General features: G+C 40.7%; 1 protein-coding gene across 2 annotated transcripts; it reads left to right on the forward strand.

Annotated features, from left to right (window-relative positions):
- The first annotated feature begins 106 nt into the window (after nucleotides 1–106).
- PRR14L (proline rich 14 like) lies at nucleotides 107–20425 on the forward strand. Of its 2 annotated transcripts, none has more exons than XM_042015143.1 (9): nucleotides 107–197; nucleotides 1542–2037; nucleotides 3141–3222; nucleotides 4457–10793; nucleotides 13759–13827; nucleotides 14584–14758; nucleotides 15035–15141; nucleotides 16094–16165; nucleotides 16790–20425. In XM_042015143.1, the coding sequence occupies exons 2-9, from the start codon at nucleotides 1585–1587 to the stop codon at nucleotides 17064–17066; spliced, it is 7572 nt and encodes a 2523-aa protein (XP_041871077.1). In that variant the 5' UTR covers nucleotides 107–197; nucleotides 1542–1584; the 3' UTR covers nucleotides 17067–20425. The 2 variants fall into 2 exon arrangements, with proteins under 2 accessions (XP_041871077.1, XP_041871078.1); XM_042015144.1 differs by lacking the exon at nucleotides 107–197 and adding an exon at nucleotides 268–450.
- Nucleotides 20426–20973: the final 548 nt, after the last annotated feature.

A 20973-nucleotide genomic window follows, 5' to 3' on the forward strand; every position in this document is an offset into this window, starting at 1 on the left:
GGCGGGGCTGAGGGACACCGGGGCCGGTGAAGGGGCGTGGCCATGTGGGGGTGGAGCGGGCGGGGCCGCAGGCGGGGCCAGAGCAACGGCTGTGGGGGCCGTGCGCGCGGCAGCCCCGGATACGGAAGTGATGCGCGTGGAGCGGGGCGGGGCGGGGCGGGCGCGCAGCAGCGGGGCTGGCGGCTGCAGCCGCTCAGGTAACGGCACCAGGCGCGGCGCGGCGCGGCGCGGGGCGGGGCGGGGCGGGGCGCGGCGCGTCCTGTCCCGGCGGGGGCCCGCTTCTTCCGCCCGCCGCCGCCGGCTGGTCGTTGGACCGGGCACCGAGTGTCCGGCGAGGGCCCTGCCCAGCCCGGGTGCGGCGGGGTGGGGGATTTGCGGGGCCGAGCCTGCGCCCTGCCGGCACCGGGGAAGACACCGGCGGTTGTATAATTACCGAGAGCGGCGGCCTCGGTAAGCTCTGCCGCAGGGCGGGTGCGGACCCTCGGGGGCGGCCGGTGCCGCCGAGAAGGAGCGGGGCTCGGGCCCGAGTCCTTCGGCGCTGCTGCGGCGCTTGGAACAAAGGGTTGCCCCCGGTTGTCCCGCGGCTGGGCTCGGGCAGCCATTGCTGGGAGGGTGGTGGTCTCCCGGGGACGAGGGACCTCGCGTGGTCCCAGGAGGCTGGCGCGAGTTTCACCTGTTTCTGTACAGGCTCCTCTTGCTTAAGGAGCAGAGATCAACGCTCGGCTGATCAGCCCGTGTTTTGGTAAACTGAGTAACTGGTGCTCCTCTAAAGGCCTGGCTTAGCCCGTTCCTGTCCGTGAGCCTTCAGGAGCGATTTGACGGCGGCGTTTTCACGTCGGGGTTTTCCCGATGCCGGCAAGAGCGGTGTCAGGTCAGCCGGAACTCCTCTCCTGTGCTCCCAAAGCAGCTGCCGCGCACCGGGGTGTTCGGTTCTGGGCTGAAGAGGATCCGGGGACCGCGGCTGTGTCCTGGCAGACGGCATCCTCTGTACAGCGTGTCAGGTGCTCACATGAGAGGCACAGTCTGCTGGCTGCTGGCTTAGAAAGTGTTCATTTGAGGCACAGAATGTAAAGAAAAGTTGGAGCTTTTTTCCAAGGACTGGAAACCCATGAAAATCCCAGGAAATCAAACGATGCTTTAGTTTTAGTAAAGGAGTAGGACGTCTAATACAAGCCCCAGTGATTTTCTTTAGAACGTCTTCTCAGGTTTTTCAGAAGATGTGGTTAAATCTGCAGGGAGATGTTTGAATCTGCAGGGAGATGTGAAAATGAGACCTGGGAATATCTATTTGTCTCTATTGTCTTCTTTCATTCATGAAGCATTTCCTTAGGTACTGAAATGTTTGTCAGCTCCTTTCTTAAAGACATATTTGGAAGTATCTTTCTTAAACATATATACTTGAATCTTGAGGAATTAAGCTTTTCCTTTTCATTTAGTCCAGGAGTTGGACTTCAGTGATCCTTGCTTGAGAGTCCCTTCCAGCTCAAGATTTTCTATGATTAATCCTATGTACATTGATTTAACATCGCTCTTATTTTTAGGATAAACTGAAAAGCTCAGGACAGCTGATCTTCAAGAGCCCTGATGCTCTCATCTGGGGTGGATTCTCTCCTTGATTCTTCTGTGTCTGCTGTAATAGAGGAGTTGTACACTGGACTGCCGGAGAGCATCTCCACGGAACTCATGGCAGTACCGGCGCCCGGCCTTGGATTAGATGCACAGTCTGATGGGCCAGTACCTGTGCTAGCACACAGGGATGGGCCATGGACTTCTGCAGTAGGAAACTTTTGCCAGAAGACAGAGGATTTGGGTGATATGCTCGAGGTGATTTCTCACAGGCCAGCAGAATCCTTTCCTGAAGAATTACTACAGGCTGGAGACCTTGAAGAGGATGAAAAAAACAGAAAAAGACACTTTAGGAAACTAGACTATTCTAGTGATGGGTACCAGAAAGAAGATGAAGACGCACAAGGTGCTGAGGACCGTCATGCTGCTGAATGTTGTCCTTTAACTCTGGGGGAAAATTGGTCAGAACAAGTAAGTGAATGCAGAAATGAATCGCTGTGTAATAATTTGAATTTAGGGTTAGAGTCACTAGGCAGTGGGTTTGGCTATGGGTTTCCTGGTTCTTTTTTGTGTTTTGTAGTACAGAATCATAGAATGGTTTGGTTGGAAGAGGACCTTGAAGATCATCTTGTTCCAACCCCCATGCCCATGCCATTCTACTAGACCAGGTTGCTCAGAGCCCCGTCCAGCCTGGCACTGGACATGTTCAGGGTGTGTGTGTGTGTGTGTCAGTATCTGGATTATCATGAGTCCAGTGAAAAATTAGACTGTAGTTCAGTAGACCAGGAGCATTTTAAAATATCAAGGTTTTCACTTTCTTAAATACTGTTGGAATGGTGTAAGGCAGATATGTAACAGAACAAGATGCACAGGTGAGTGTTTTACCTTAATTATTGCATGTTGCATAATGCTAAAATAATGTGTGTTTAAATACAGATTTTGCTATCTCTTTGATTTATCTGAAAGTTTGTGAAATTAAAATTATTAAATTCTTCATAGTTATTCAGTTTTCCAAGATGAATTTTAACATATTTCTAAATGCAGGTAGTTTGGTTGTGGGATCATGGTTTGGTGTTTTTGCTGGCAGACCTAGATCATCTGTTCCTGGGTTTGTGGTTTTGAGGTTTTGAGCTCAGGCAAGGAGTAGAAGAAGACAAGTTCTAATAGAGACAGAAAATGCACACATCTTCCCAGAAGTCTAGTGGTAGTGGTGTGTGGGCTAGACTTGGAGACTGGATTACTCTTTTCATTCCAATTTTCAACAATTTGCATTTTAAGCTATGTACTTTTATTTTTTTTTAATTTTTATTTTTAAATTTTATTTTACTTTCATTTTAGCTACCACATCACAAGACTTCACTGCTGCTAAATACAGATGTTTTGGGGATACATCCTTAGTGCTTGTGTGAAGCACTTGCAATGCAAGGCTGCCTCTGGCCAAGGCTAATATGTCTGGAGATTTCTTAGTGAATTTCTTATTCTGAAGTAACTCAGCTGAGCAGATGCCAGTCCCTGTGACATGTCACACTTCAGAATATCCAACCATTTCCACTGATATTTCTGTCTTGTTTCAGGAGAACCCTCACTTAAACCAGCAAGAGACAAAGTCTTTGAGAACCTGTTGCACTGAAATTGCAGGATCTCTGAGGAACACAGGTAGTTATTTTAGCTGTACATCACTATTCAGCCCCTGCTTATCTCCCAGTTATTTATTGTTGATTTAAAATGGATAAGTGATTGTGGGATGGCTCCTTTATTTTTTTTTATGGTAGAAACTATTACTTTGTGTAGCTATAACAATATCAAAACTTAATGCTTTACTTTCTCCTGGCAGTATATGTACTTGCCTGAAGACCTTTTCTGTAGAAGATATGTTTTAGTTATTTGTTTCAAATACTTATTTACTCCAAAGCAGAAGAGGTTGTTAATAGCAGATGTTTTGCATTTCCTTTTGTTTCAAAGATGGAGTGTATGAGAGCAGTAATAGCATACATATAGAAAAGTATTACGCATTCATTTTTGAGCGTTCTAAAAAATAAAATTAAAAGTGCAGAATCCAAAGAAAGAGGACAGCTAAACTAATTATTAATTTCATTATGATCCTTCATAATCTTCTAGCTTCAAGTACTTTCGTCACTTTGCCTGCATCTAGTGATTATTTTCTTTCTCCCTCCCTGCTATTTTTACCTAAACTGTATTTAGCTGACAAATGCCATCTGGTCTTGGTGCTTACTAGAAAATAGGGAAAAGATCTGCAGAAGTCTGAGTAAATATGTTCCATGTAAAGTTTGGAGTATGAAGATATTCTACAGTAACTGTAATTTTTTTCATTAGCACCTTCTTTGTGATTTTACAGAAAAAGTTTATAAATAATCCTAATTGCTTGGGCAGATGAGATATGTCTTGTTTTCCTATGGATGAGTTTGTGACAGACATGTCTTAAAGGAAGAAGAAATGGAAATGGCCACTCAATGTACAGCCATATTTCTAGGCTGGAGCAGATCAAGTCCCAAACTATGCTGAGTTTTGATATTACAAATAATTATTATTATGTTGGCCATGGCTTCCTATGTGTTAAGTTACAGGACCTGCATTCACCTAGCTTGATATTAGAGGAATCTGAAATATACAGGACTTGGAATGCCTGCTGCTCATGGGACTGTCTGTATTGAAAAGGACTGTTTGTTGCCTTAGCTTTGTGGTGAAGTAGTTTGTTTTTCCCTCTAAAGATTTGTAGTAAAATTGTTAGCATCAGTTCTCACTTCTAAGAACGTTTTGGTAACCAGTGCTGGAAGGAGTGTTGTGTACACCACCAAAAGGTACTTAGTAAGCTGAATGCCTTCTAAATTTAGGATATGGTTCTGATTTGCTTTATTTTTTCCTTACGCAGAAGAAAACCAAACAAATGTTCAGGTGACAGCTGAAACTCTGATAAAGCTCACTGAAGAAGTGCAAGGTATGAAGGCTGATGGGACTAGGATATTTAGTAAAGCAGGATACAGGAATGACAGAGTGAGTAAAGGTCTTCCACCTGAGAGCAATCAATGCCCAGATGTACACACAGTCATGGCCAGAGCTGGGGCTTCAGAAACCAGCATCTTAGATTTTTTAGAGCCTTTAAAAGTCACAGACATTGGAGCAGCTGTAGGTCATCCACAAGAAACAAGTGACTATAGTGGGTCAAAATCCCATACTGCCGTGCCATTGAGAACAGTGGGGAATAGTGTATCTCTTCTGGAGATTAGAGAAGAAAAGTTACCCAGACGAAATCCTCTTAATGAATTCAGTACGTCATTTGCTAATTTCCAGACTTGTCAGCAGGATGAAGAAAACAAAGCTTATGACTTCTTTAAGGGTCCTGTACCTAAACAAAATGAACCTCATGGGTTGTTCTCAGTAGAAAGCTGTGGAACACCCTCCGCACAAAGTTCCGAAGTGTTATGTCCAGTTCTGAAAAGCACCTGTTATCTGGACTTTGGAAATATGCCACTAGAAAGCAGTTCTGCAGTTCATGGAATTATCAATGAAAACCCCCAGAAGTACCTTCCCCAAGACATCGAACATCACGCTCTTTATGATCATGGAACTGGGTTTGTAGAAAACCAAACCTCCACATCTGTACCAGTAGAGCAGATCTCAGTAGTAAGGAACGAAGGATTATCTAGTGCAAAAAATGATCCTAGGGAATTAAGTGCCACTATAGGAAAATCATACTGCTCTGAATCTGAAGAGGCTGCTAAAGTCTGGAGAAAAATTGTTGTGGGAGATAACACTGAAATTTGTAGCTGGCCTGAAGCTCAAGAGGTTGCTAATTCTGAGCACTTTCATTCTTCAGTTTTTAGTTCTATTGCTTCATCTCCTGAGGAGTTCTCAAAAGAAAAATTGAAAATATTCTCATCAGAAGGTGATAAGTTGAAAAAGGACCAGTGGCAATTCTCTGTCAGTGACCCGTGCAAGGATGATACACAAGAAAATCGTTTGTGGGTGGAAACAAGTAACGTTGCTTGCCATGAAACTGGGCAGAGAGACATATGTTTTTGTAGTACTGCCAGTAAAATTCCTCCTCTCAGTAACCACAGCTGTCTTGATCTTAGTACCAAGCTAGAGAAAGACTCACCCAAGGCACAACTGCTTGAAAAGGAATCTGAGAGCAATACAACATCAGAAGAGTTGTCTGGTGGTTCAGTTGAAGCTGCAGAAGCTGATAGTAGTGACAGCTTATCCACTGGGAACAAAACAGATTTGTTTTATACGCTAAATAAAACTCTACCTCCCGTTTTACAAAAATCAAGAGAAGCTCATTATAATGAGTGTCTTCCTTGTATTACTAATGAAGTTTCATGCAGGGACAAGGCTTGGGATAATCTATCTGGAAAAGAATCACTTGGTGCTTCTGGAACAACAGCAGAACAAGTTGCTGACGTTTTGCTTCATAAAGACAAATTCAAGTGTTCAGTAAGTTCCAGGACTTTTGATAACCCTAATACGGCAAGCAGAGTATCCCAAATGAACATAAAATCTTCTGCAGGAAATACGGACAGAATGGTCACTGGTTTAGAAAATGAACATTGTCACACATGGAATTTTAATAATCAGAGTATAAAAAACCAGTGTACAGCTGCCAATGCTTCCTGTATTTTATCAGGGAGTACACATGTGGATGAAGTTTTCGTGAACAGTCATTCTTTTGGTGTTGAAGTTGATAAGATTGAAGAAAATTATAATTTGGAAGGAGAGTCTTCATCAGGATATAACAGTAAAGAGGCAATCATCTTTCCAGATGCACACGCCCCTTTGGCATGTGGATCTCTTCTTTGTGAAAATGAGCGGGGCAACAGAGGTGTAGCTCTTCATGGGATAAATGATATTCCCACAGGAAAAACCATGTTTTGCTTAGCATATACTGCAGAGAAGTCTACTGCTACCTTGGCAAGAGATGAGATTTCAAATAAGAATATGGAAGTTGTGGAGCAATTTGATCTTTGTAAAGTAACAGGCAGTGAAATTGTTTGTGACAGAGATGAGGCAAAAGAACAGATTGGCACATGTGCTTCCCAGACAGATGAATTTGATAAAACAAGAACTGTGGATTCCCCAAACGCCCCTGAAGGCAATTGGAAAAATAAGACTAGTGAACTATTAGTCAGATATTTGAACAAAAACACCTGTGCTCATAATTTTGGATGTTACAACTCTCTGTTAGGCCCATGGAAGAGAGAACTCGACACATGTGAGCAGGAAGAAATGCCATTGCTCACATCTGATCTCTCTGGGTGTAGCGCTTCAACCTGTGATCCATGCCCAACACTTGACAACGTGAACATTCCAACACAACATGCTGGCCAAACAGAAAGGACTCTTTGTCCAATGGGATATCAGTTTCATCCATGTCAGAGTGAATTTGATGGCCAAGTGCTGGGCAGTGAGCGACATTTAGAAAGTTTAACCAACCAACCAAACACTGGCTTACAAACCATGGGTGGTTCTGTGGAAAGAAACGAGACTGGTCATAATCACAGTGAAGAGATTCTGCTAAAAACGGGTGGTGACCTGCCTCTGTTAGACCATATATATGCAAGAGAAGCCAGGTTTGAAGGAGCTCTACAAGAGAGTGTAATGGGTTTGGACTGTTTAATTGGTGTGAAAAATGAAGATTCTTCAGGATTCCTGGGCTCCATCAGTGGTCTAACTGGAGAGAAGACGATCAGACTACAAGAACATGAGAACAGATGTGAAAGAAACAATAAAGGAACTCTTGAAGAAAATTTTTCTGATGACAAACCATATTGCTCACAGCATGCTTGTTTTATCAAATGTGCAAAAGAGAAAACAGAGCTGGTGTTTGCAGGAAACAAAACACAGCAATCTTTGCCAAAGATGAAGTGGTTGGTGGAGAACCAGGAAAATACAATTAGTGCCCAATTTTTGCCCATTTCATCAATTCATGAGAGTCTTTCATACAAGCCAGAAAATAGGAATGTGCTTTCAGATACGGAAAACAGAGAAAGTCTGAGTATAAATCCTACCGTAAATAACTCTTGCCCACAGTTAACTTTTGAGCCTGGTAAAGAAACTGATGGTCAAAGGGGCATTAGTCCATGTCATTTTGGAAAGTTTGACATCCAAGAATCTTCTCTTGAGACTCAGGTGGATTCAGAAACTGTGTCAGCTCTGCACTCTCACATCTCTCTGCCTGAGAAAGAAAAGCTGTGTATGTCACCTGAGAGTGTCCAAAGAGATAATTGTGATTCATATTCAGCTGAAGCTTTTAGCCAAGATACTTCAGTGACAAAAATTCTTTCTGTAACAATTTCCGTTAAGAAAAAATCCAGCAATTTTGAGGTTCCATCTTCAGGGAATGAATTGGCAGCTGGCTCTCTGAATGGTGCCAAAAGCTCAAGAGTTTGTGCCCACAGCAAAGAAAGTCTGAAAGGTGAGGGGCTTCGCACGCCACCTGTGAAAGACATGGACGTGAGCTCACCAAAAAGTCCTTCCGGTGAAGAGAAGTTTAAGAACACAGATAAGCCAGAAAATACAAATGTGCTTTCAGATACAGAAAACAGAGAAAGTCTGAGTATAAATCCTATCTTAAATAACTCTTGCCCACAGTTAACTTTTGAGCCTGGTAAAGAAACTGATGGTCAAAGGGGTATTCGTGCATCCCATTCTGAAAAGTTTGACATCCAAGAAACTTTTAATAAGACTCAGGTGGATTCAGAAACAATGCCAGCTCTGCACTCTCACATCTCTCTGCCTGAGAAAGAAAAACTGTGTATGTCACCTGAGAATACACAAAGAGATATTTCATCTTCTGACAAAAAATTTAGCAAAGATACTTCAATGACAAAAATTCTTTCTGTAACAATTTCCGTTAAGAGAAAATCCAGCAATTTTGAGGTTCCATCTTCAGGGAATGAATCGGCAGCTGGCTCTCTGAATGGTGCCAAAAGCTCAAGAGTTTGTGCCCACAGCAAAGAAAGTCTGAAAGGTGAGAGGCTTTGCACACCACCTGTGAAAGACCTGGACATGAGCTTGCCAAAAAGTCCTTCCGGTGAAGAGAAGTTTAAGAATGCCTGTGTAGAAGAGAAGATAGGAAAAGAGGTAGCCCCTAGAAGAAGGTTGCCCAAAGATTGTCCATGGGCCTTGTGGGAAGATTATAAAGAGTCAGGTAGCAAAATAGTCCCCCTCAGGACTGAGAATTATGGAAAGGTTTTGGAAGAAATCCCAAGATCCAAACTGAATAATCTTTCAAAAGAAAGAAAAAAAAATACAAACCTCCCAAACCTAGCAGGTACCAGTGTACTTTCAGAAACTGTGCGTGATTGTCAGGCTGAAGCTGTATCTGACACAGAGGCTGCCCCAGAACTGCAGGATGATACAATGCCCACATTTTCTCCACCTCTGAGCACGCTATCAGACAGTTGCAAAGAACTGTCCCCAAACTGTGTGGTTTGCAGTGAAGCGTGTGTGCCTTACAAATTAAATGCACCAAGCAAAGATAATGTAAGGGAAGTAACAGAAGGCCAGGACGAAGTACCAACTCATGCAGTTTGCAAGGAAATTGAGGCTCTAGGTTCAGAGAGACTTGATCAAATAGAGAAATGCCAAGTACTTAAACAAAAGAAGTATGGAAAGATGGAAGTACATCAGTTGGACGAGGCACAACAAGAACAGAAGTTAGAACATCAGGAGAAAGCAAAAATCATACTGCAACCAAGTATGTTGCACAGTTCTGAACTCTTAGGCAGCTCTTCAGCTGAGTTGATGACATCTACAAATACAAAGTTTGGAGGCTCTTCAGAGGAGATTTTTGCTGTCAGAGGCAGTGAAAGTAAACTATGTAGCACTTTACAAGAAGTTAAAAGGCCAAAGATTACCACAGATTTTATTAGTTCACAGTTTTTGAAGACTCAGGATTCAGAAATGGAAAATCTGAACCTTAATTTAGGGTATGATGGGATCCCTGGTGCCTTTGGAACTACAAATAAACAAAGAGGAACTACAAATAAACTAAGAGGACCTCTTCCATTAAAAATACAACCTGGAAGGACATGCAAAAAAGTTCCCACATTATATCAGCTAAAAACTGTAAGAAAAATCAAAAAAATTAGAAGTTCGCCTTTCTCTGAGATTCCCCTGGAAATATTCCCTAAACAAGAAAACACACTTCTGGAATCTTTGTACTTTCCATGTAAGCCACCAACAGTGGAAAAGGAAACAGCCATGAGATTTGCGCATATGCCAAGGCAGAGGGCCAAGACATGCAGTTTGTTGAACAGCTTGAAATTTAGAAAACGTACCAAAGAACCAGCATTGTTGAGCAAGTTGTCTGTAATGGCCAGCAAGCTCCTGGCCCCTGCCAAAAGCAGCCGTAACTTAGAACCTCTGCCATATTCTTCTGAAATTCTTCCAGTGGGTGACAGGTACAGCCAATGTAGATCTAAAAATCTCTTGGAAGCCTTTTCTTGCATTGACAGGAACATACACTCACGCTGGGCTGACAGCTGGCGCACCAAGATGTTCAGCTTTCAGCCTTTGGCACTTTATCCTGTAGAAACTACCAAAATAGTTTCTTCAGACTTAAGCCACAAGCCTCCAACCTCTTTCTTGGACACCTCAGTTTTCCCAATTTCTTTTCACATAAAATTGGACTCCAGTCCTGTGACAGACCTCAGACGGATTACATCCCAGCACTCTGTACATCACAGACCAGTTTTCAGAGAAAGGCCAGCACCAGCTTCAAAGTGGACTTTGTCTTTTCTCCTGTCTCAGAGCTGTTCAGATTCAGCAGCTTTCAAGGAAGATTCCAGTGTGAATAATGAGCTTCATTCCTCTCACTCCACAACAACCCCAAGGACTGTTGCTGTTCATCCTGACCCTGGAAGAAACGCTGTAGTTGGAAGAGGAGGAGGTTGTTCTATGCTTGGCCTTCACACAGTGTTAGCACTTTCTTCCCCTGGATGTTACAGGATTTGGACAAGAAAAAGAAACTTAACCAGTCATATTCCTACCATCCAGAGACTATTTATATCCCAGTTCACACAGGGTTTGAAAAGGGACAGGTATCCAAGGTGTGTATCCGATGACCTCGTCTCCTCATTGCCATACTCATTGGGCAGGGTATTATCCATATGGAGTCAGCATGGTCCTTCTGCCCATCCTTCCGAAATCACTCCTCTCCATTCCAATCACTGCAAGTGGCAGCCAAGTGTGGGCATCGAGAACAGGTAAAACCAATCATCTTATTTCTGAGATTAAATATGTACAGGGTATATACTTGCTCCTTTTTGGGAGGGAGAGGGTAATTGCAGCTTGCATTGGAGGGTCAGTTTCCCCTGTTCCAGATCTACACATTCTGCTCCAGGAATGACTCAACATGGAAGATCCTTTCTTACAGAGCACTCTGTTAGCTGAATTTAAATATATTTGCCTTCACTTCTTTAATACTGTCCTGTTTTGGCAGAATGGCTAACCCTATTTTCTTCTCCCTTGCAAAATATACACACCATGCATCAGAGTATATAATGCAAAAGGTGAGCTACTTCATTAGGTCTATTCAGAGTGACTGCAGAGGAACTGGATTTCTGAGGTAGGAAAGTTTTTTTCAGAGGTCTGAGCCATAAATACCCCTTGGAACCACTGTAAAATGCTCGATATCAGGTTAGGAAGAATTGTAAAGGGTGGGGGGGTGTCATTCAGTTACATTTTAAGTTGTATTCCATGACCATTCTATGCTAATTGAAACTTCTTTATGCATGCTATTGCTTTTCATATGTGATGTTGGCACAAGCAAACATAGCTCCAGTTAACATTGGTAATGAATTTTTCTTTGTGTGTCAATCTTGTTATGAGTGGGAAGATCACTGAAATCTACTCTGCATATTTAATTTTACTTTGCTATGAGCATTTAAGATCATTTTACTAATAAAAAGAATGAAAGAAGTTCCTAGCTCTGTTACAGGATTTTTGCATGCCCTTGAGCAAAGATTTTGCCCTTTATCCCTCCGTAACATAGGGCAGTTCAGTCCCTGATTTCATCACCTTGTGATTCCTGGACAGAGAGCTCATGAGCACTACAGCAAAGTTTATTTGATTGTTTTGATTAATGTGGCAGTCTGTAGAGAACTGTTTCATTTAGCCTTATGTCACAGACAGACATAAGTGTAACCAAAAATCTTGCCAGATAACTAATGCTGCACTTTGCTTTATATAAATGGATAACATACCTAAAAGTTTATCACTTGTTAGTATAAATTCTAATGTCTGCCAAAGGTGTGAGTGAGCTTATGAAAGCACTGCTCCATTCTGGAGTTGTCTGCACTAAAAGAATTAAGTTGAATAATGGCATAGAGACAACTTGCAGCATATTCTGTGGGACTTGCTTCCATTTTCATTCCATACTCTGGAGTGATCATAGCAGTAAAGTACAGTTTGAGCACTAAACTTAAAAGTAATACATTGTTCAAAATAAACATCTTTTTAAAACTTAATTGTGTGTATGAGGTGAATTTAGTGTTTTGTGGTGCTGAGGCATGCTATCCATAAACTGGGAGATCAGAGCTTTTGGGTTTTCCCACATCCTTAAGTCTGCAGGCTCCTCAGCAGCTTGGGACAGCATATCCACTTAGCTAATGTGTAAGAGGATTTCATTCCTGATGTAAAGGGTAATTGGAAAACTGCATGCTTTGCTATGAGTGATCTTTTCCCCAAAGGTTTTCAAACCTTTTCACTTCAAGTGAAAAATAACCCAGAGTTAAAATACTCTAAAACTCAGTTTGTTTTTTTTCTCTAAAATACGTTACAACTATGTGTATGAGGCAGATATAAATCTGTCCCAGTCAGATGTTTGTTATGTAAATATAAGAGCTATGTTTGGTGCAGTATAAAAGCATTTTCAGCTCCCATTATGACAGAAATCTTTGCCTGTTTTAAGATAATTAAAAATCAGAAAAATCAAAAAGTTCCCTGCAGGCCATTTTCATCTGGAAAAGATTTGTTCTCTTTAAATTATTTCATTTGCAATTAATGTTTCTAATAACCAGGAGAACAAGGAACTAAAGTAGTTGCCGTATCTAAAAACAAGCTTCTGTCATTTCCACTGCCAAAAACAAAAGCATTCTTTCAGTGAAGTCTTTTTTCTAATTAATGCTTATTTGAATTAAAAATTTCTGAAGTGATTTTCTTCTGTCCTTGTAATTTTGTATTATTATTGCATAAGACAATAAGCTCTGTCTCTAGCACAGAGGGCTCTGCTTCACTATTGATACAGGTTCCAGTAACACTGGAATAGTGAGTGGAATGTTGAAACAAAATGTTACAGTTCTGACATAAGTGATAAACACCAGAAATGGGTGTTTCTGACCTCCTTATGTATAGTTGGACTTCCCTGTGCTTCCAGCATGGCTGGTTTTCATTTCCTTTGTAGAATTCCGGTCTGGCTGTAACATCTTTGCTTTAGAACATTGAAGTGCATTTCGTTGTTGGTTTGAGACAACAGCAAATACAAGATTTACTGTTGAATATAATAAAAGCTGTCCCAAGTGATTTCCTGCTGTTGATATGGGCACAAAAGTAAAGCTTAATATCAAAGGACTTAGAGCTGCTGTGCTGACTTTTATGCCATACAATTAGGGTAATTACCAACCCTTATGGAAGGGCCTTTGGTTATTCCAGTTGATTAAGAGTATTCCTGGCTGTGGGAGTTAGAGACAACAGGGAGTTAATTTCATGGAAGTACTTCCTTTCTCCTGTTACTGTTGCCATAATGCACTTTTTTCTTTAGTAACAAAATCCTTCAAGGTTTTTAGTTACTTTAATTTTAAAAACTGGGGGTTTTGAATAAGGAATATAGATTTTCATAGAAAGAATTAAAATTTTCAGACTTTAATAATTATGTAGAAATAATTACAACTTTCAATATTGCTGTCTCGTTCTCTTTCTGTACCTTTATTTCCTTTCTCATTACTACCATTTTTAAATGAAAGGAGGACAGTTTCTCTAACAATGAAATTTAGTGGCCTAAATGGCAGATGTGGCTTTCTTTTGTATCATTTTAGTCTTCCATTCTCATTCTTGATATGAGCATCTTGTCTTACAGTCCAGTTTATACTAGTAATTTTTTCCCTCATCTTTTTATAGTGTAGACCTAATTTCTCTCTTTTGTTTTGTTTTTGCATTCCTCTTTTGACCCAGCTATGCAATGTTACCACACTTACCTGTACAGAGTATGGGAGCACTACAGACTGCAGGCCATGTGATACGGTGAGTCTCTGGGATGTTGAGATTTATTCTGAGTAGTGGGTTCATAAGCTTTCTCAGAAAGCCATTGCTTATGTTATTTTGGCTTTCAGCTTTTGGCAGTTTACTCCCAGAACAGCTTTCTGATTAAGAAGTGGGTGAGGTAAGCTGACTGGGTGGTGTAATGGAGAAGAGTGGAGGAGCAATTACGCAAAGACCACACAGATCATTGCACGGAACAGTTCTGTTACTTTCAACCATGTTGTGCCACTTCTACAGTTTCACATAGTCATTTCATAAGAAGTTCGATTCTTTACTTGGATATAAGTCCTTTCTGCCTGAGCAACTGGACAATAGGTGCAGAAACTTCCTTCTATTTTTTTCAAGTGTAGGGATGGCAGGTATCAAAGCTATATTTTATCTGTAAACAAAAAGTATGATTAATAGTTGTGTCCAAGAAATTTGCTGGCAGAAAAGGAAGATTAATCCCTTTCTATCAGTAGTTGATAAATAGAGCTGTATACTGTTTAGCTGTATGAAAAGGAAAAGAGTGCGTTAAAATGACACGTTCAAATACTCTGGCAGTTCAGTTAGTGTCAGTATCAATGTGGGCTGCAGCGGTTTTTGGCTGTCTGTGTGTTCACTTGGGCAATTTCTGTGAACTGTGTTGGCTTTTTGTGCCCATATTGCCATTTAGGAACATCTCCTGAGAGCATGGAATGCTGTTGCATTATCAGTTGGGTATTAATCTATACATGTTCCCTTCTTCCTCTGTTACAGTCTGGAAACTTCATTCCCTCTTCCGTTACCAAAGCCTCATGCACTTCCAGAGTCATTGCCATCTCCCCCCAGGCTTTTAGCATCTGACCTCCAGATCCAGATCCATGCCCTTGATGAAGCAGATGCTTCTGTTCCAGCCTGTCTGAGATCCCAAGATGACACAGAACTGAAAAAAGTGAGTTCATTTTATATTTTAGATCTCTCAGAAGCTGAAGCTGCTGCTGCTGGATATTATCCAGTAACTGTTAAAGATGAGGAGAGAATACAGGCTGCAGGTCCTAATCTGTGCTGCTGCTTGTTTTGATTCAAGCAGAAAGAAGGTGGCAAACCAGAGAGGAATATTTATTCTATAGATAATGTATATTCAGAATAAAAGGGAATTCTGTTGAGTAGTGTGGTTTTAATTTCCTTCATTTTAACTTTTCGTTTCCTTCTTTCTTTCTTTCTTAAGACTGAGCCAGAAAAGAGGCCAAAGAAAGTCTCACAGATCCGAATCAGGAAAACTGTTCCTAAGCCAGATCCTAACCTTACTCCAATGGGACTACCCAAACCAAAAAGGTGAGCAGTGTCTCTGAAATGGACTCATAGCATATGAGTATAATCATTTCAATAAATGCTTCTCTTACCACCACTATTTTATACAGCCCCAGCTGAGTGACATCTGATGTTTACTTCCTTTATAAGAAATTATTGACACAGCTGTATTCAACTGGATCAAAACTGCTGACTGGAGTTTAGGCAAAATGTGAACAAGGAAGCTGCAATGGAATCATTTTTCTAAAGAAGAAAGGAGTTTTTATTGATTTACATAAAGTGAAAATCAGTCAACCTGCAGTGCACAGTGAGATGAAGTGATCTATTAAGAAGTTCTGTTGATGCAAATTATGGTGGAGTTCTTCACAGTTCTTTCTTTGTTTGGGGTATATGATCTTAAGGAAGCATTAATTCAGTGAAAGTGTGGGGAATCACAGTGCCAGATGTTGATAAAGTCTTCCAGTCAGTCATCTAGTGTGACTTCTAGTCATACTGGTCATATTAGTCATACCTCATCTAGTGTGACTTCTGTCTTTAACACAAGTACCACCTTTGACAAAGGAACGCATTTCTTCAGAGATCAGCTTGGTAACTGTCAATAACTAAAATCAGTCTCAAGAGATGAAGTATTAATCTGTTAAACTGTAAGACTTTTTCTTAGCTTTCACAAAAAAGTGAAGGGGATTTTCCCTTCTTTTGAGCATCATTATTTCAAAGCATCATAGAATGCTAGAAGGAATATTGACCTCTGCAAAAAGGGCAAGTCTTGATGCCGACCTTATAAAAACACTGTATGAAATTATGTACTTAATGAGCTCATTTTTCATTCCTCCTTGTCACCAATTAGTTAAAGCATAATTAGTTAGCATTTAGGCATAGAACGCAAACAGTACTCGTTTCTCATAAATCTGCTTGCTGTGAAGAGAGGTTGTTTTGAAATTCTTCATTCTTGATTGATTTGTTGTTACTTTTTCAGGCTTAAGAAGAAAGAATTTAGTTTAGAAGAAATTTACACAAACAAGAACTATAAGTCTCCTCCTCCTGCCAGGTTGGTTCTGCTTCCTAATAAGAAAACTTAAGATAAATGTAAATTAATTAGGGGGGGACAGAGAGGAGATGAAAGGTGTATGAAAGGTAAGAGGGAGATACATTCTAGTTTAAACTGCTAGAGAAAGTTAATTTGAAAATAGTATCTTTTACTATTTGGATGGGAAAAAGTAAAATAGAATATGACCTAAGAATTTGCAGCTGGTTAAGTATGGATTTGTATATTTTTTCATCTGTTCATTCATTCCAGTCTCCATCAAAGCACAGTACTTATTTTTCAAAATTCAAAGGGAATTACATGTTCCTTAAAATACTAACAATAACTGCCTCTCATCAAATGTTCAAACCTATTTATTCTGTAAGATCAAGAATCTGTAATTGTGCTTTTGAACTGAAATACAAAGAGGTTCTACCCAAATGTCTGTGCAGCAATAACAACTCAGCTGGCAGTAACGTGCATTATAGGAGGTGTAAGCTGTAGATAACATTACAAGAGGTGTGGAGGGGCTGTAAAAATGTAAAAATTAGAAGTGTGTTTACTTGGGTTATGAAATCCCTCAGTCTCCCTGTCAGTGTAAGGTAGCTGCTGCTAAAGTATTCATGAGTTCTGTTCTTGCTTTACCAGGAGCTTGGAAACAATCTTTGAGGAGCCCAAGGAGAAAAATGGACACTTGATCTCTGTCAGCCAGCAAAAGAGAAAGCGGATTCTAGAGTTTCAGGACTTTACTCTTCCCCGGAAAAGGAAGACACGAGGCAAAATCAAAGCAGTGGGTAGCTTCACCCGAGCAAAAAGAGCTGCACTGCAGAGTGCAGAGTTAGATGTTCTTCTGAGTCAGAAGCTAATGGACCTTGAAGCCTTTTTTGCAGAGGAGGTTGAGCAGGAGCAGGCCTCCAGCATCTGAGGGAGCCACTTAGCTGGAAATGGTCCCGTCAGTTTCTTCAGTATTTTCCTCTTGGGAGAAATCTACTGACTTCTTCATACATTACTCTACCACTCTGTTCTAACATCTGATAATCAGTTTTTGGCTGTGACCCTCTCTAAGGTGCTATTTTATTTTATTTTTTTAAATGCTGTTGGAGGGATTCTTTTAAGTCCCTGTTTGAGTGTAACACAGCCACATGAAACTTACCCTTCCTTTCTCAACCTCTGGAAATTACTGCTTATATTTAATTAATTATGTTTAAATACCTTTGGGAGTAGAGTAGGAGTGGAAAGGAGGAAGTAGTGCACCTTCAGTGATGCTAGAACTCTGTACTCCAGATCATTTGCACATTTGAGTCTGATGTTGTTACTGTAATGGCTGTTTTTAACAAGCTGACAAAATATACCGTGTTTGATGAAGAAAAATTCTAGCAAACACATTCTTGATATACCACTAACCTTTTGATAATTAAAAGCAGATGTCTAGGTTTGTCTTCAATTGTTTCTTCCTTGTTAACTTAAAAGGTTCCTTCTAAGTTTCTTTGCCCTTCCTGGCTCTAGGCAGCAGAAGTCCCACATAACTAGACTTCAAATAACTTGCACTTTGTATATGTTTCTTTTAACATGATTCAACTCAAAAAAGGTAATGTTTTAAGGAAAAATGGTGCCCAGTACTATTTTTTCCCAAATAGCAGATTTTTTTACTTACTTGGCTGATGCCAACCTCTTCTCTAGAGGAAAAGATAATTGGTCCATGAGGATGTTAAGCTGCAGGATACATAAGGAGAGATTTTTATTTAACTGAGCTGAGCTGCTGCATGCCAAGAACACCAGCAAAATCTTTGAGACTTGTTCTAAAGTTATTTTAATTCCATTTATACTCACTTGATTTTAATGTCAAAAAGAAAGGGTTTCTTACCATTTTAGATTTACAATTCCTGTAGCTCATAATTAGATATTCACTGTACAGCACTGTTTTACATAATAGCCAGTGTTGTACAAAGAGCCTCTGAGTATGTGGACGTTATTTTCGTTATGTAAGGCCATATGTAATTATCTGATGCAGCACTGGGCAATTTCTCAGCTCTACCTTTGGAAGGAAGAGAGCTCCCTTCTGGCATAACTTCTGTTAAACTTAACTTGAAGCATAATTCCAATGCTAGCTGCAGTTCAGGTAATTTCTGTCCCTTAGTGCCTAGAGAAGTTATTCAGGCAAAGCTGTTGTTGCTGGGATGCTCAAATTTAATCAGTCTGTTCTTTCTTTCAGTTGTCACTTGAACTTGCACTTTCTTATTTACCTACCCATATAATAGAGTTTCTATTTACCTTCAAATTGAACAAATATCTAGTGGGTGGGTATTCTTTATAAAGTCCCAATAAATGCAGGACTGCAAATACCATCAATATCTTCTGTTGCTCTACCACTTCTGTAACTGACCAAACAGAAAACTAAAAGTTAACAAGCAATCTGTTGAATTTCAGAGCTTTGAAAGTAGAGAAATGGAAGAAGATTCTTACATTGTGTGCCTGAGTCTTGAAAGAAATCTAATCTGGGGGTTTTTTGCTCCCAGCTTATGTGCTGGGATTTGTAAAAATTTACATTCTTGTTTTGAAGGCTAATTATCTTTCATCAGGAAGACTGAAGAAAAGAGGAGTGCACACTTACAGGAGTAGTAGTGTTTGGAGTTTGAGGGTGAAATAACAAGGCAAACTTTGAACATATTGACACAATATTTTTCTGGTCAACCTGTTGGGCTGTTGCAGAACATCCTAATTGATCCTCTTTATTTTTGTAAAAAGAAATCCCTAAAAACCAAAGGTCAGCAGCCTCCTAAAAAGTGTTCGAAAGTTTCCCTTTACTGGCTTATTAGCCCAATTATTGACTAGCTGGAAGCGGTAGCAAGAGTGAGAGATATATTTTTATGAATTTATGCTACAGAATGGGATTATTACAGAGCATTCATTCACCTTCTCTTAATATGGGAGGCTTCCAGTGCTGTGACACAATTAAGGTGTAACCTTACTGGGGCTTTCAAGGAAATAAAGATTGGGGCAGGAGGGAAGAGACTTGGGCCCAGGAAAAGTTCAGACCTCTAATGTGCTTCAAAACATGGAATGTGTTGAGTCTTTTCCTTTGGGTTATGTTGGGGTTCGTTTGTTTTGTTTAGGGTGGGTTTGGTTTTTTTTTCCTTCCCTGCTCTCTTGTTTCTGATTGCATTGAAATAACATTTCTTGACTTTTTTTCTACAAGCTACAGCAGAGAGAGCAGAGCAAAGAAAATACTCAATTCCCTTTGGTTTACAGTCATTGGAGGAGGTACAAAATGATGTTGCAGTTGTCTAGCTTCTCCCAGACCTCGGTTTGTGGAAACCCAAATACACAGCATTATTCTCTTTTGGTTTAGTGTTTGTATGATGATGTAAGCTAGTGGAGACCAAGCATCTCTTCCCCGCTCTGGCATACAGGTGTCAGTCCTGCTTGTGCACTTTTTTGTTTTTTCCTTTCTCACCTCTGTTCCTGTTTACAGCACTCATAGAACAGCCATGTTCCTTGTGGCTACTCCTTGTACACTGGGAGTGATGACTGTGCAAAAGCTGGGCATTTGCCATTCTGAGCTGCTTCTGTCACAAATAATTGAAAGAAAAATGTGTAGAGGATTAATCTTTTGGGGTCTTACATACATCCCTAGCAGGATATGTACACTTGCATTTTCATTAAGGGAACCCACTCCAGTGAGGATGTTTTTGTATCACCATGGAAAGACATGGTACATCACAGACTGATGACTAGAACAGCTTGAGAAGGATTGCAAAGCTTTTGCCATGTCCTGTCTCTTAGTAGTAAGTTATGCAGAGCCAGGCAGCTCTATGCTAAATTTGCTGATTGTCAGAGATAAAAAGATCACTTCCAAAAAAAAAAAAAAAGGAAGAAAACAATCGTTACTTTCATCATGCTATGACTGGAGCAGCTAAGGCTCCTTAATGTATGGTACAGCATTTGCCTGGCTGGCTTGTGTCTGCATACATTTGAGTTCTGGTGCTTGCTGGATATGATTTCCTGCAAGCAGTTCTCATTCATTGTATTTTATTTCAGGTGGGCCTTTGGTATATTATGTTCCAGGTGCTTTTCTAGAATATGGATGGTAATTGTGGATTAAAAGTCTGTATGATGCTATCAAATTAACAAATAGCTCAATGAGAATTTGTACACTTGTGCCATTAGCCTCCATCATGCTCTTGGCATTCTATTTCTGTTCAATATTGTGTGAATCTAAAATTTTACTGTTTCTTTTGTGTGTGTTTTTAATTTATGGAAATAAATTTTTCTGAGAACCTTTCAGTTTTTTAAGGCCTTTAGGCTGGTGTAGGTAAATATGCATGATAGTATGTCTTACATGCAGAGGGGAAAGGTCAAATCTCCGAAGAGATCAGCACTGCTAAGTAACAGGGTATGCTGTTACTGAGGCACAGAGCAGCAGTTCTGGTGTTCCTTCATCCCAGCCTGGGAGATTTGAAGCATGATCTCAGCTACTATTCATAGCATTGAGGCAGCATCCATCTCTTCAGATAGCAGAGTAATAGGAGCCAGAGAGCACAGATAGCCCTGAATCTCAGGTCTGAGCTGAGCAGGAACTAAGGCTGGCCAGTGGTTCATGTGCCACAGGCTGTGCAAGGCAGCACACTGATGTTTGTGAGTCAAAGCTGGAGCAGGGGATCAGCAACAAGGCCTAGTAAGCATTTGTAATGTCTGTGTCAGAAAACAACATCCCTGCCCTTCCAACCCATAAAATCTTGGGTATAACCCAGATTTTTAATTTATCACTGATCAGCTGCATGCTGCTCTTGGCAAAGCTAAGCTGCCACATGCATTTCTTCACCGTTTTCTCA

The sequence above is a fragment of the Corvus kubaryi genome, unplaced genomic scaffold (assembly GCF_017639235.1).
Source record: "Corvus kubaryi isolate FWS band 111438036 unplaced genomic scaffold, C.kubaryi_AGA036_p1.0 split3-37173, whole genome shotgun sequence".
Taxonomy (NCBI): Eukaryota; Metazoa; Chordata; class Aves; order Passeriformes; family Corvidae; genus Corvus; species Corvus kubaryi.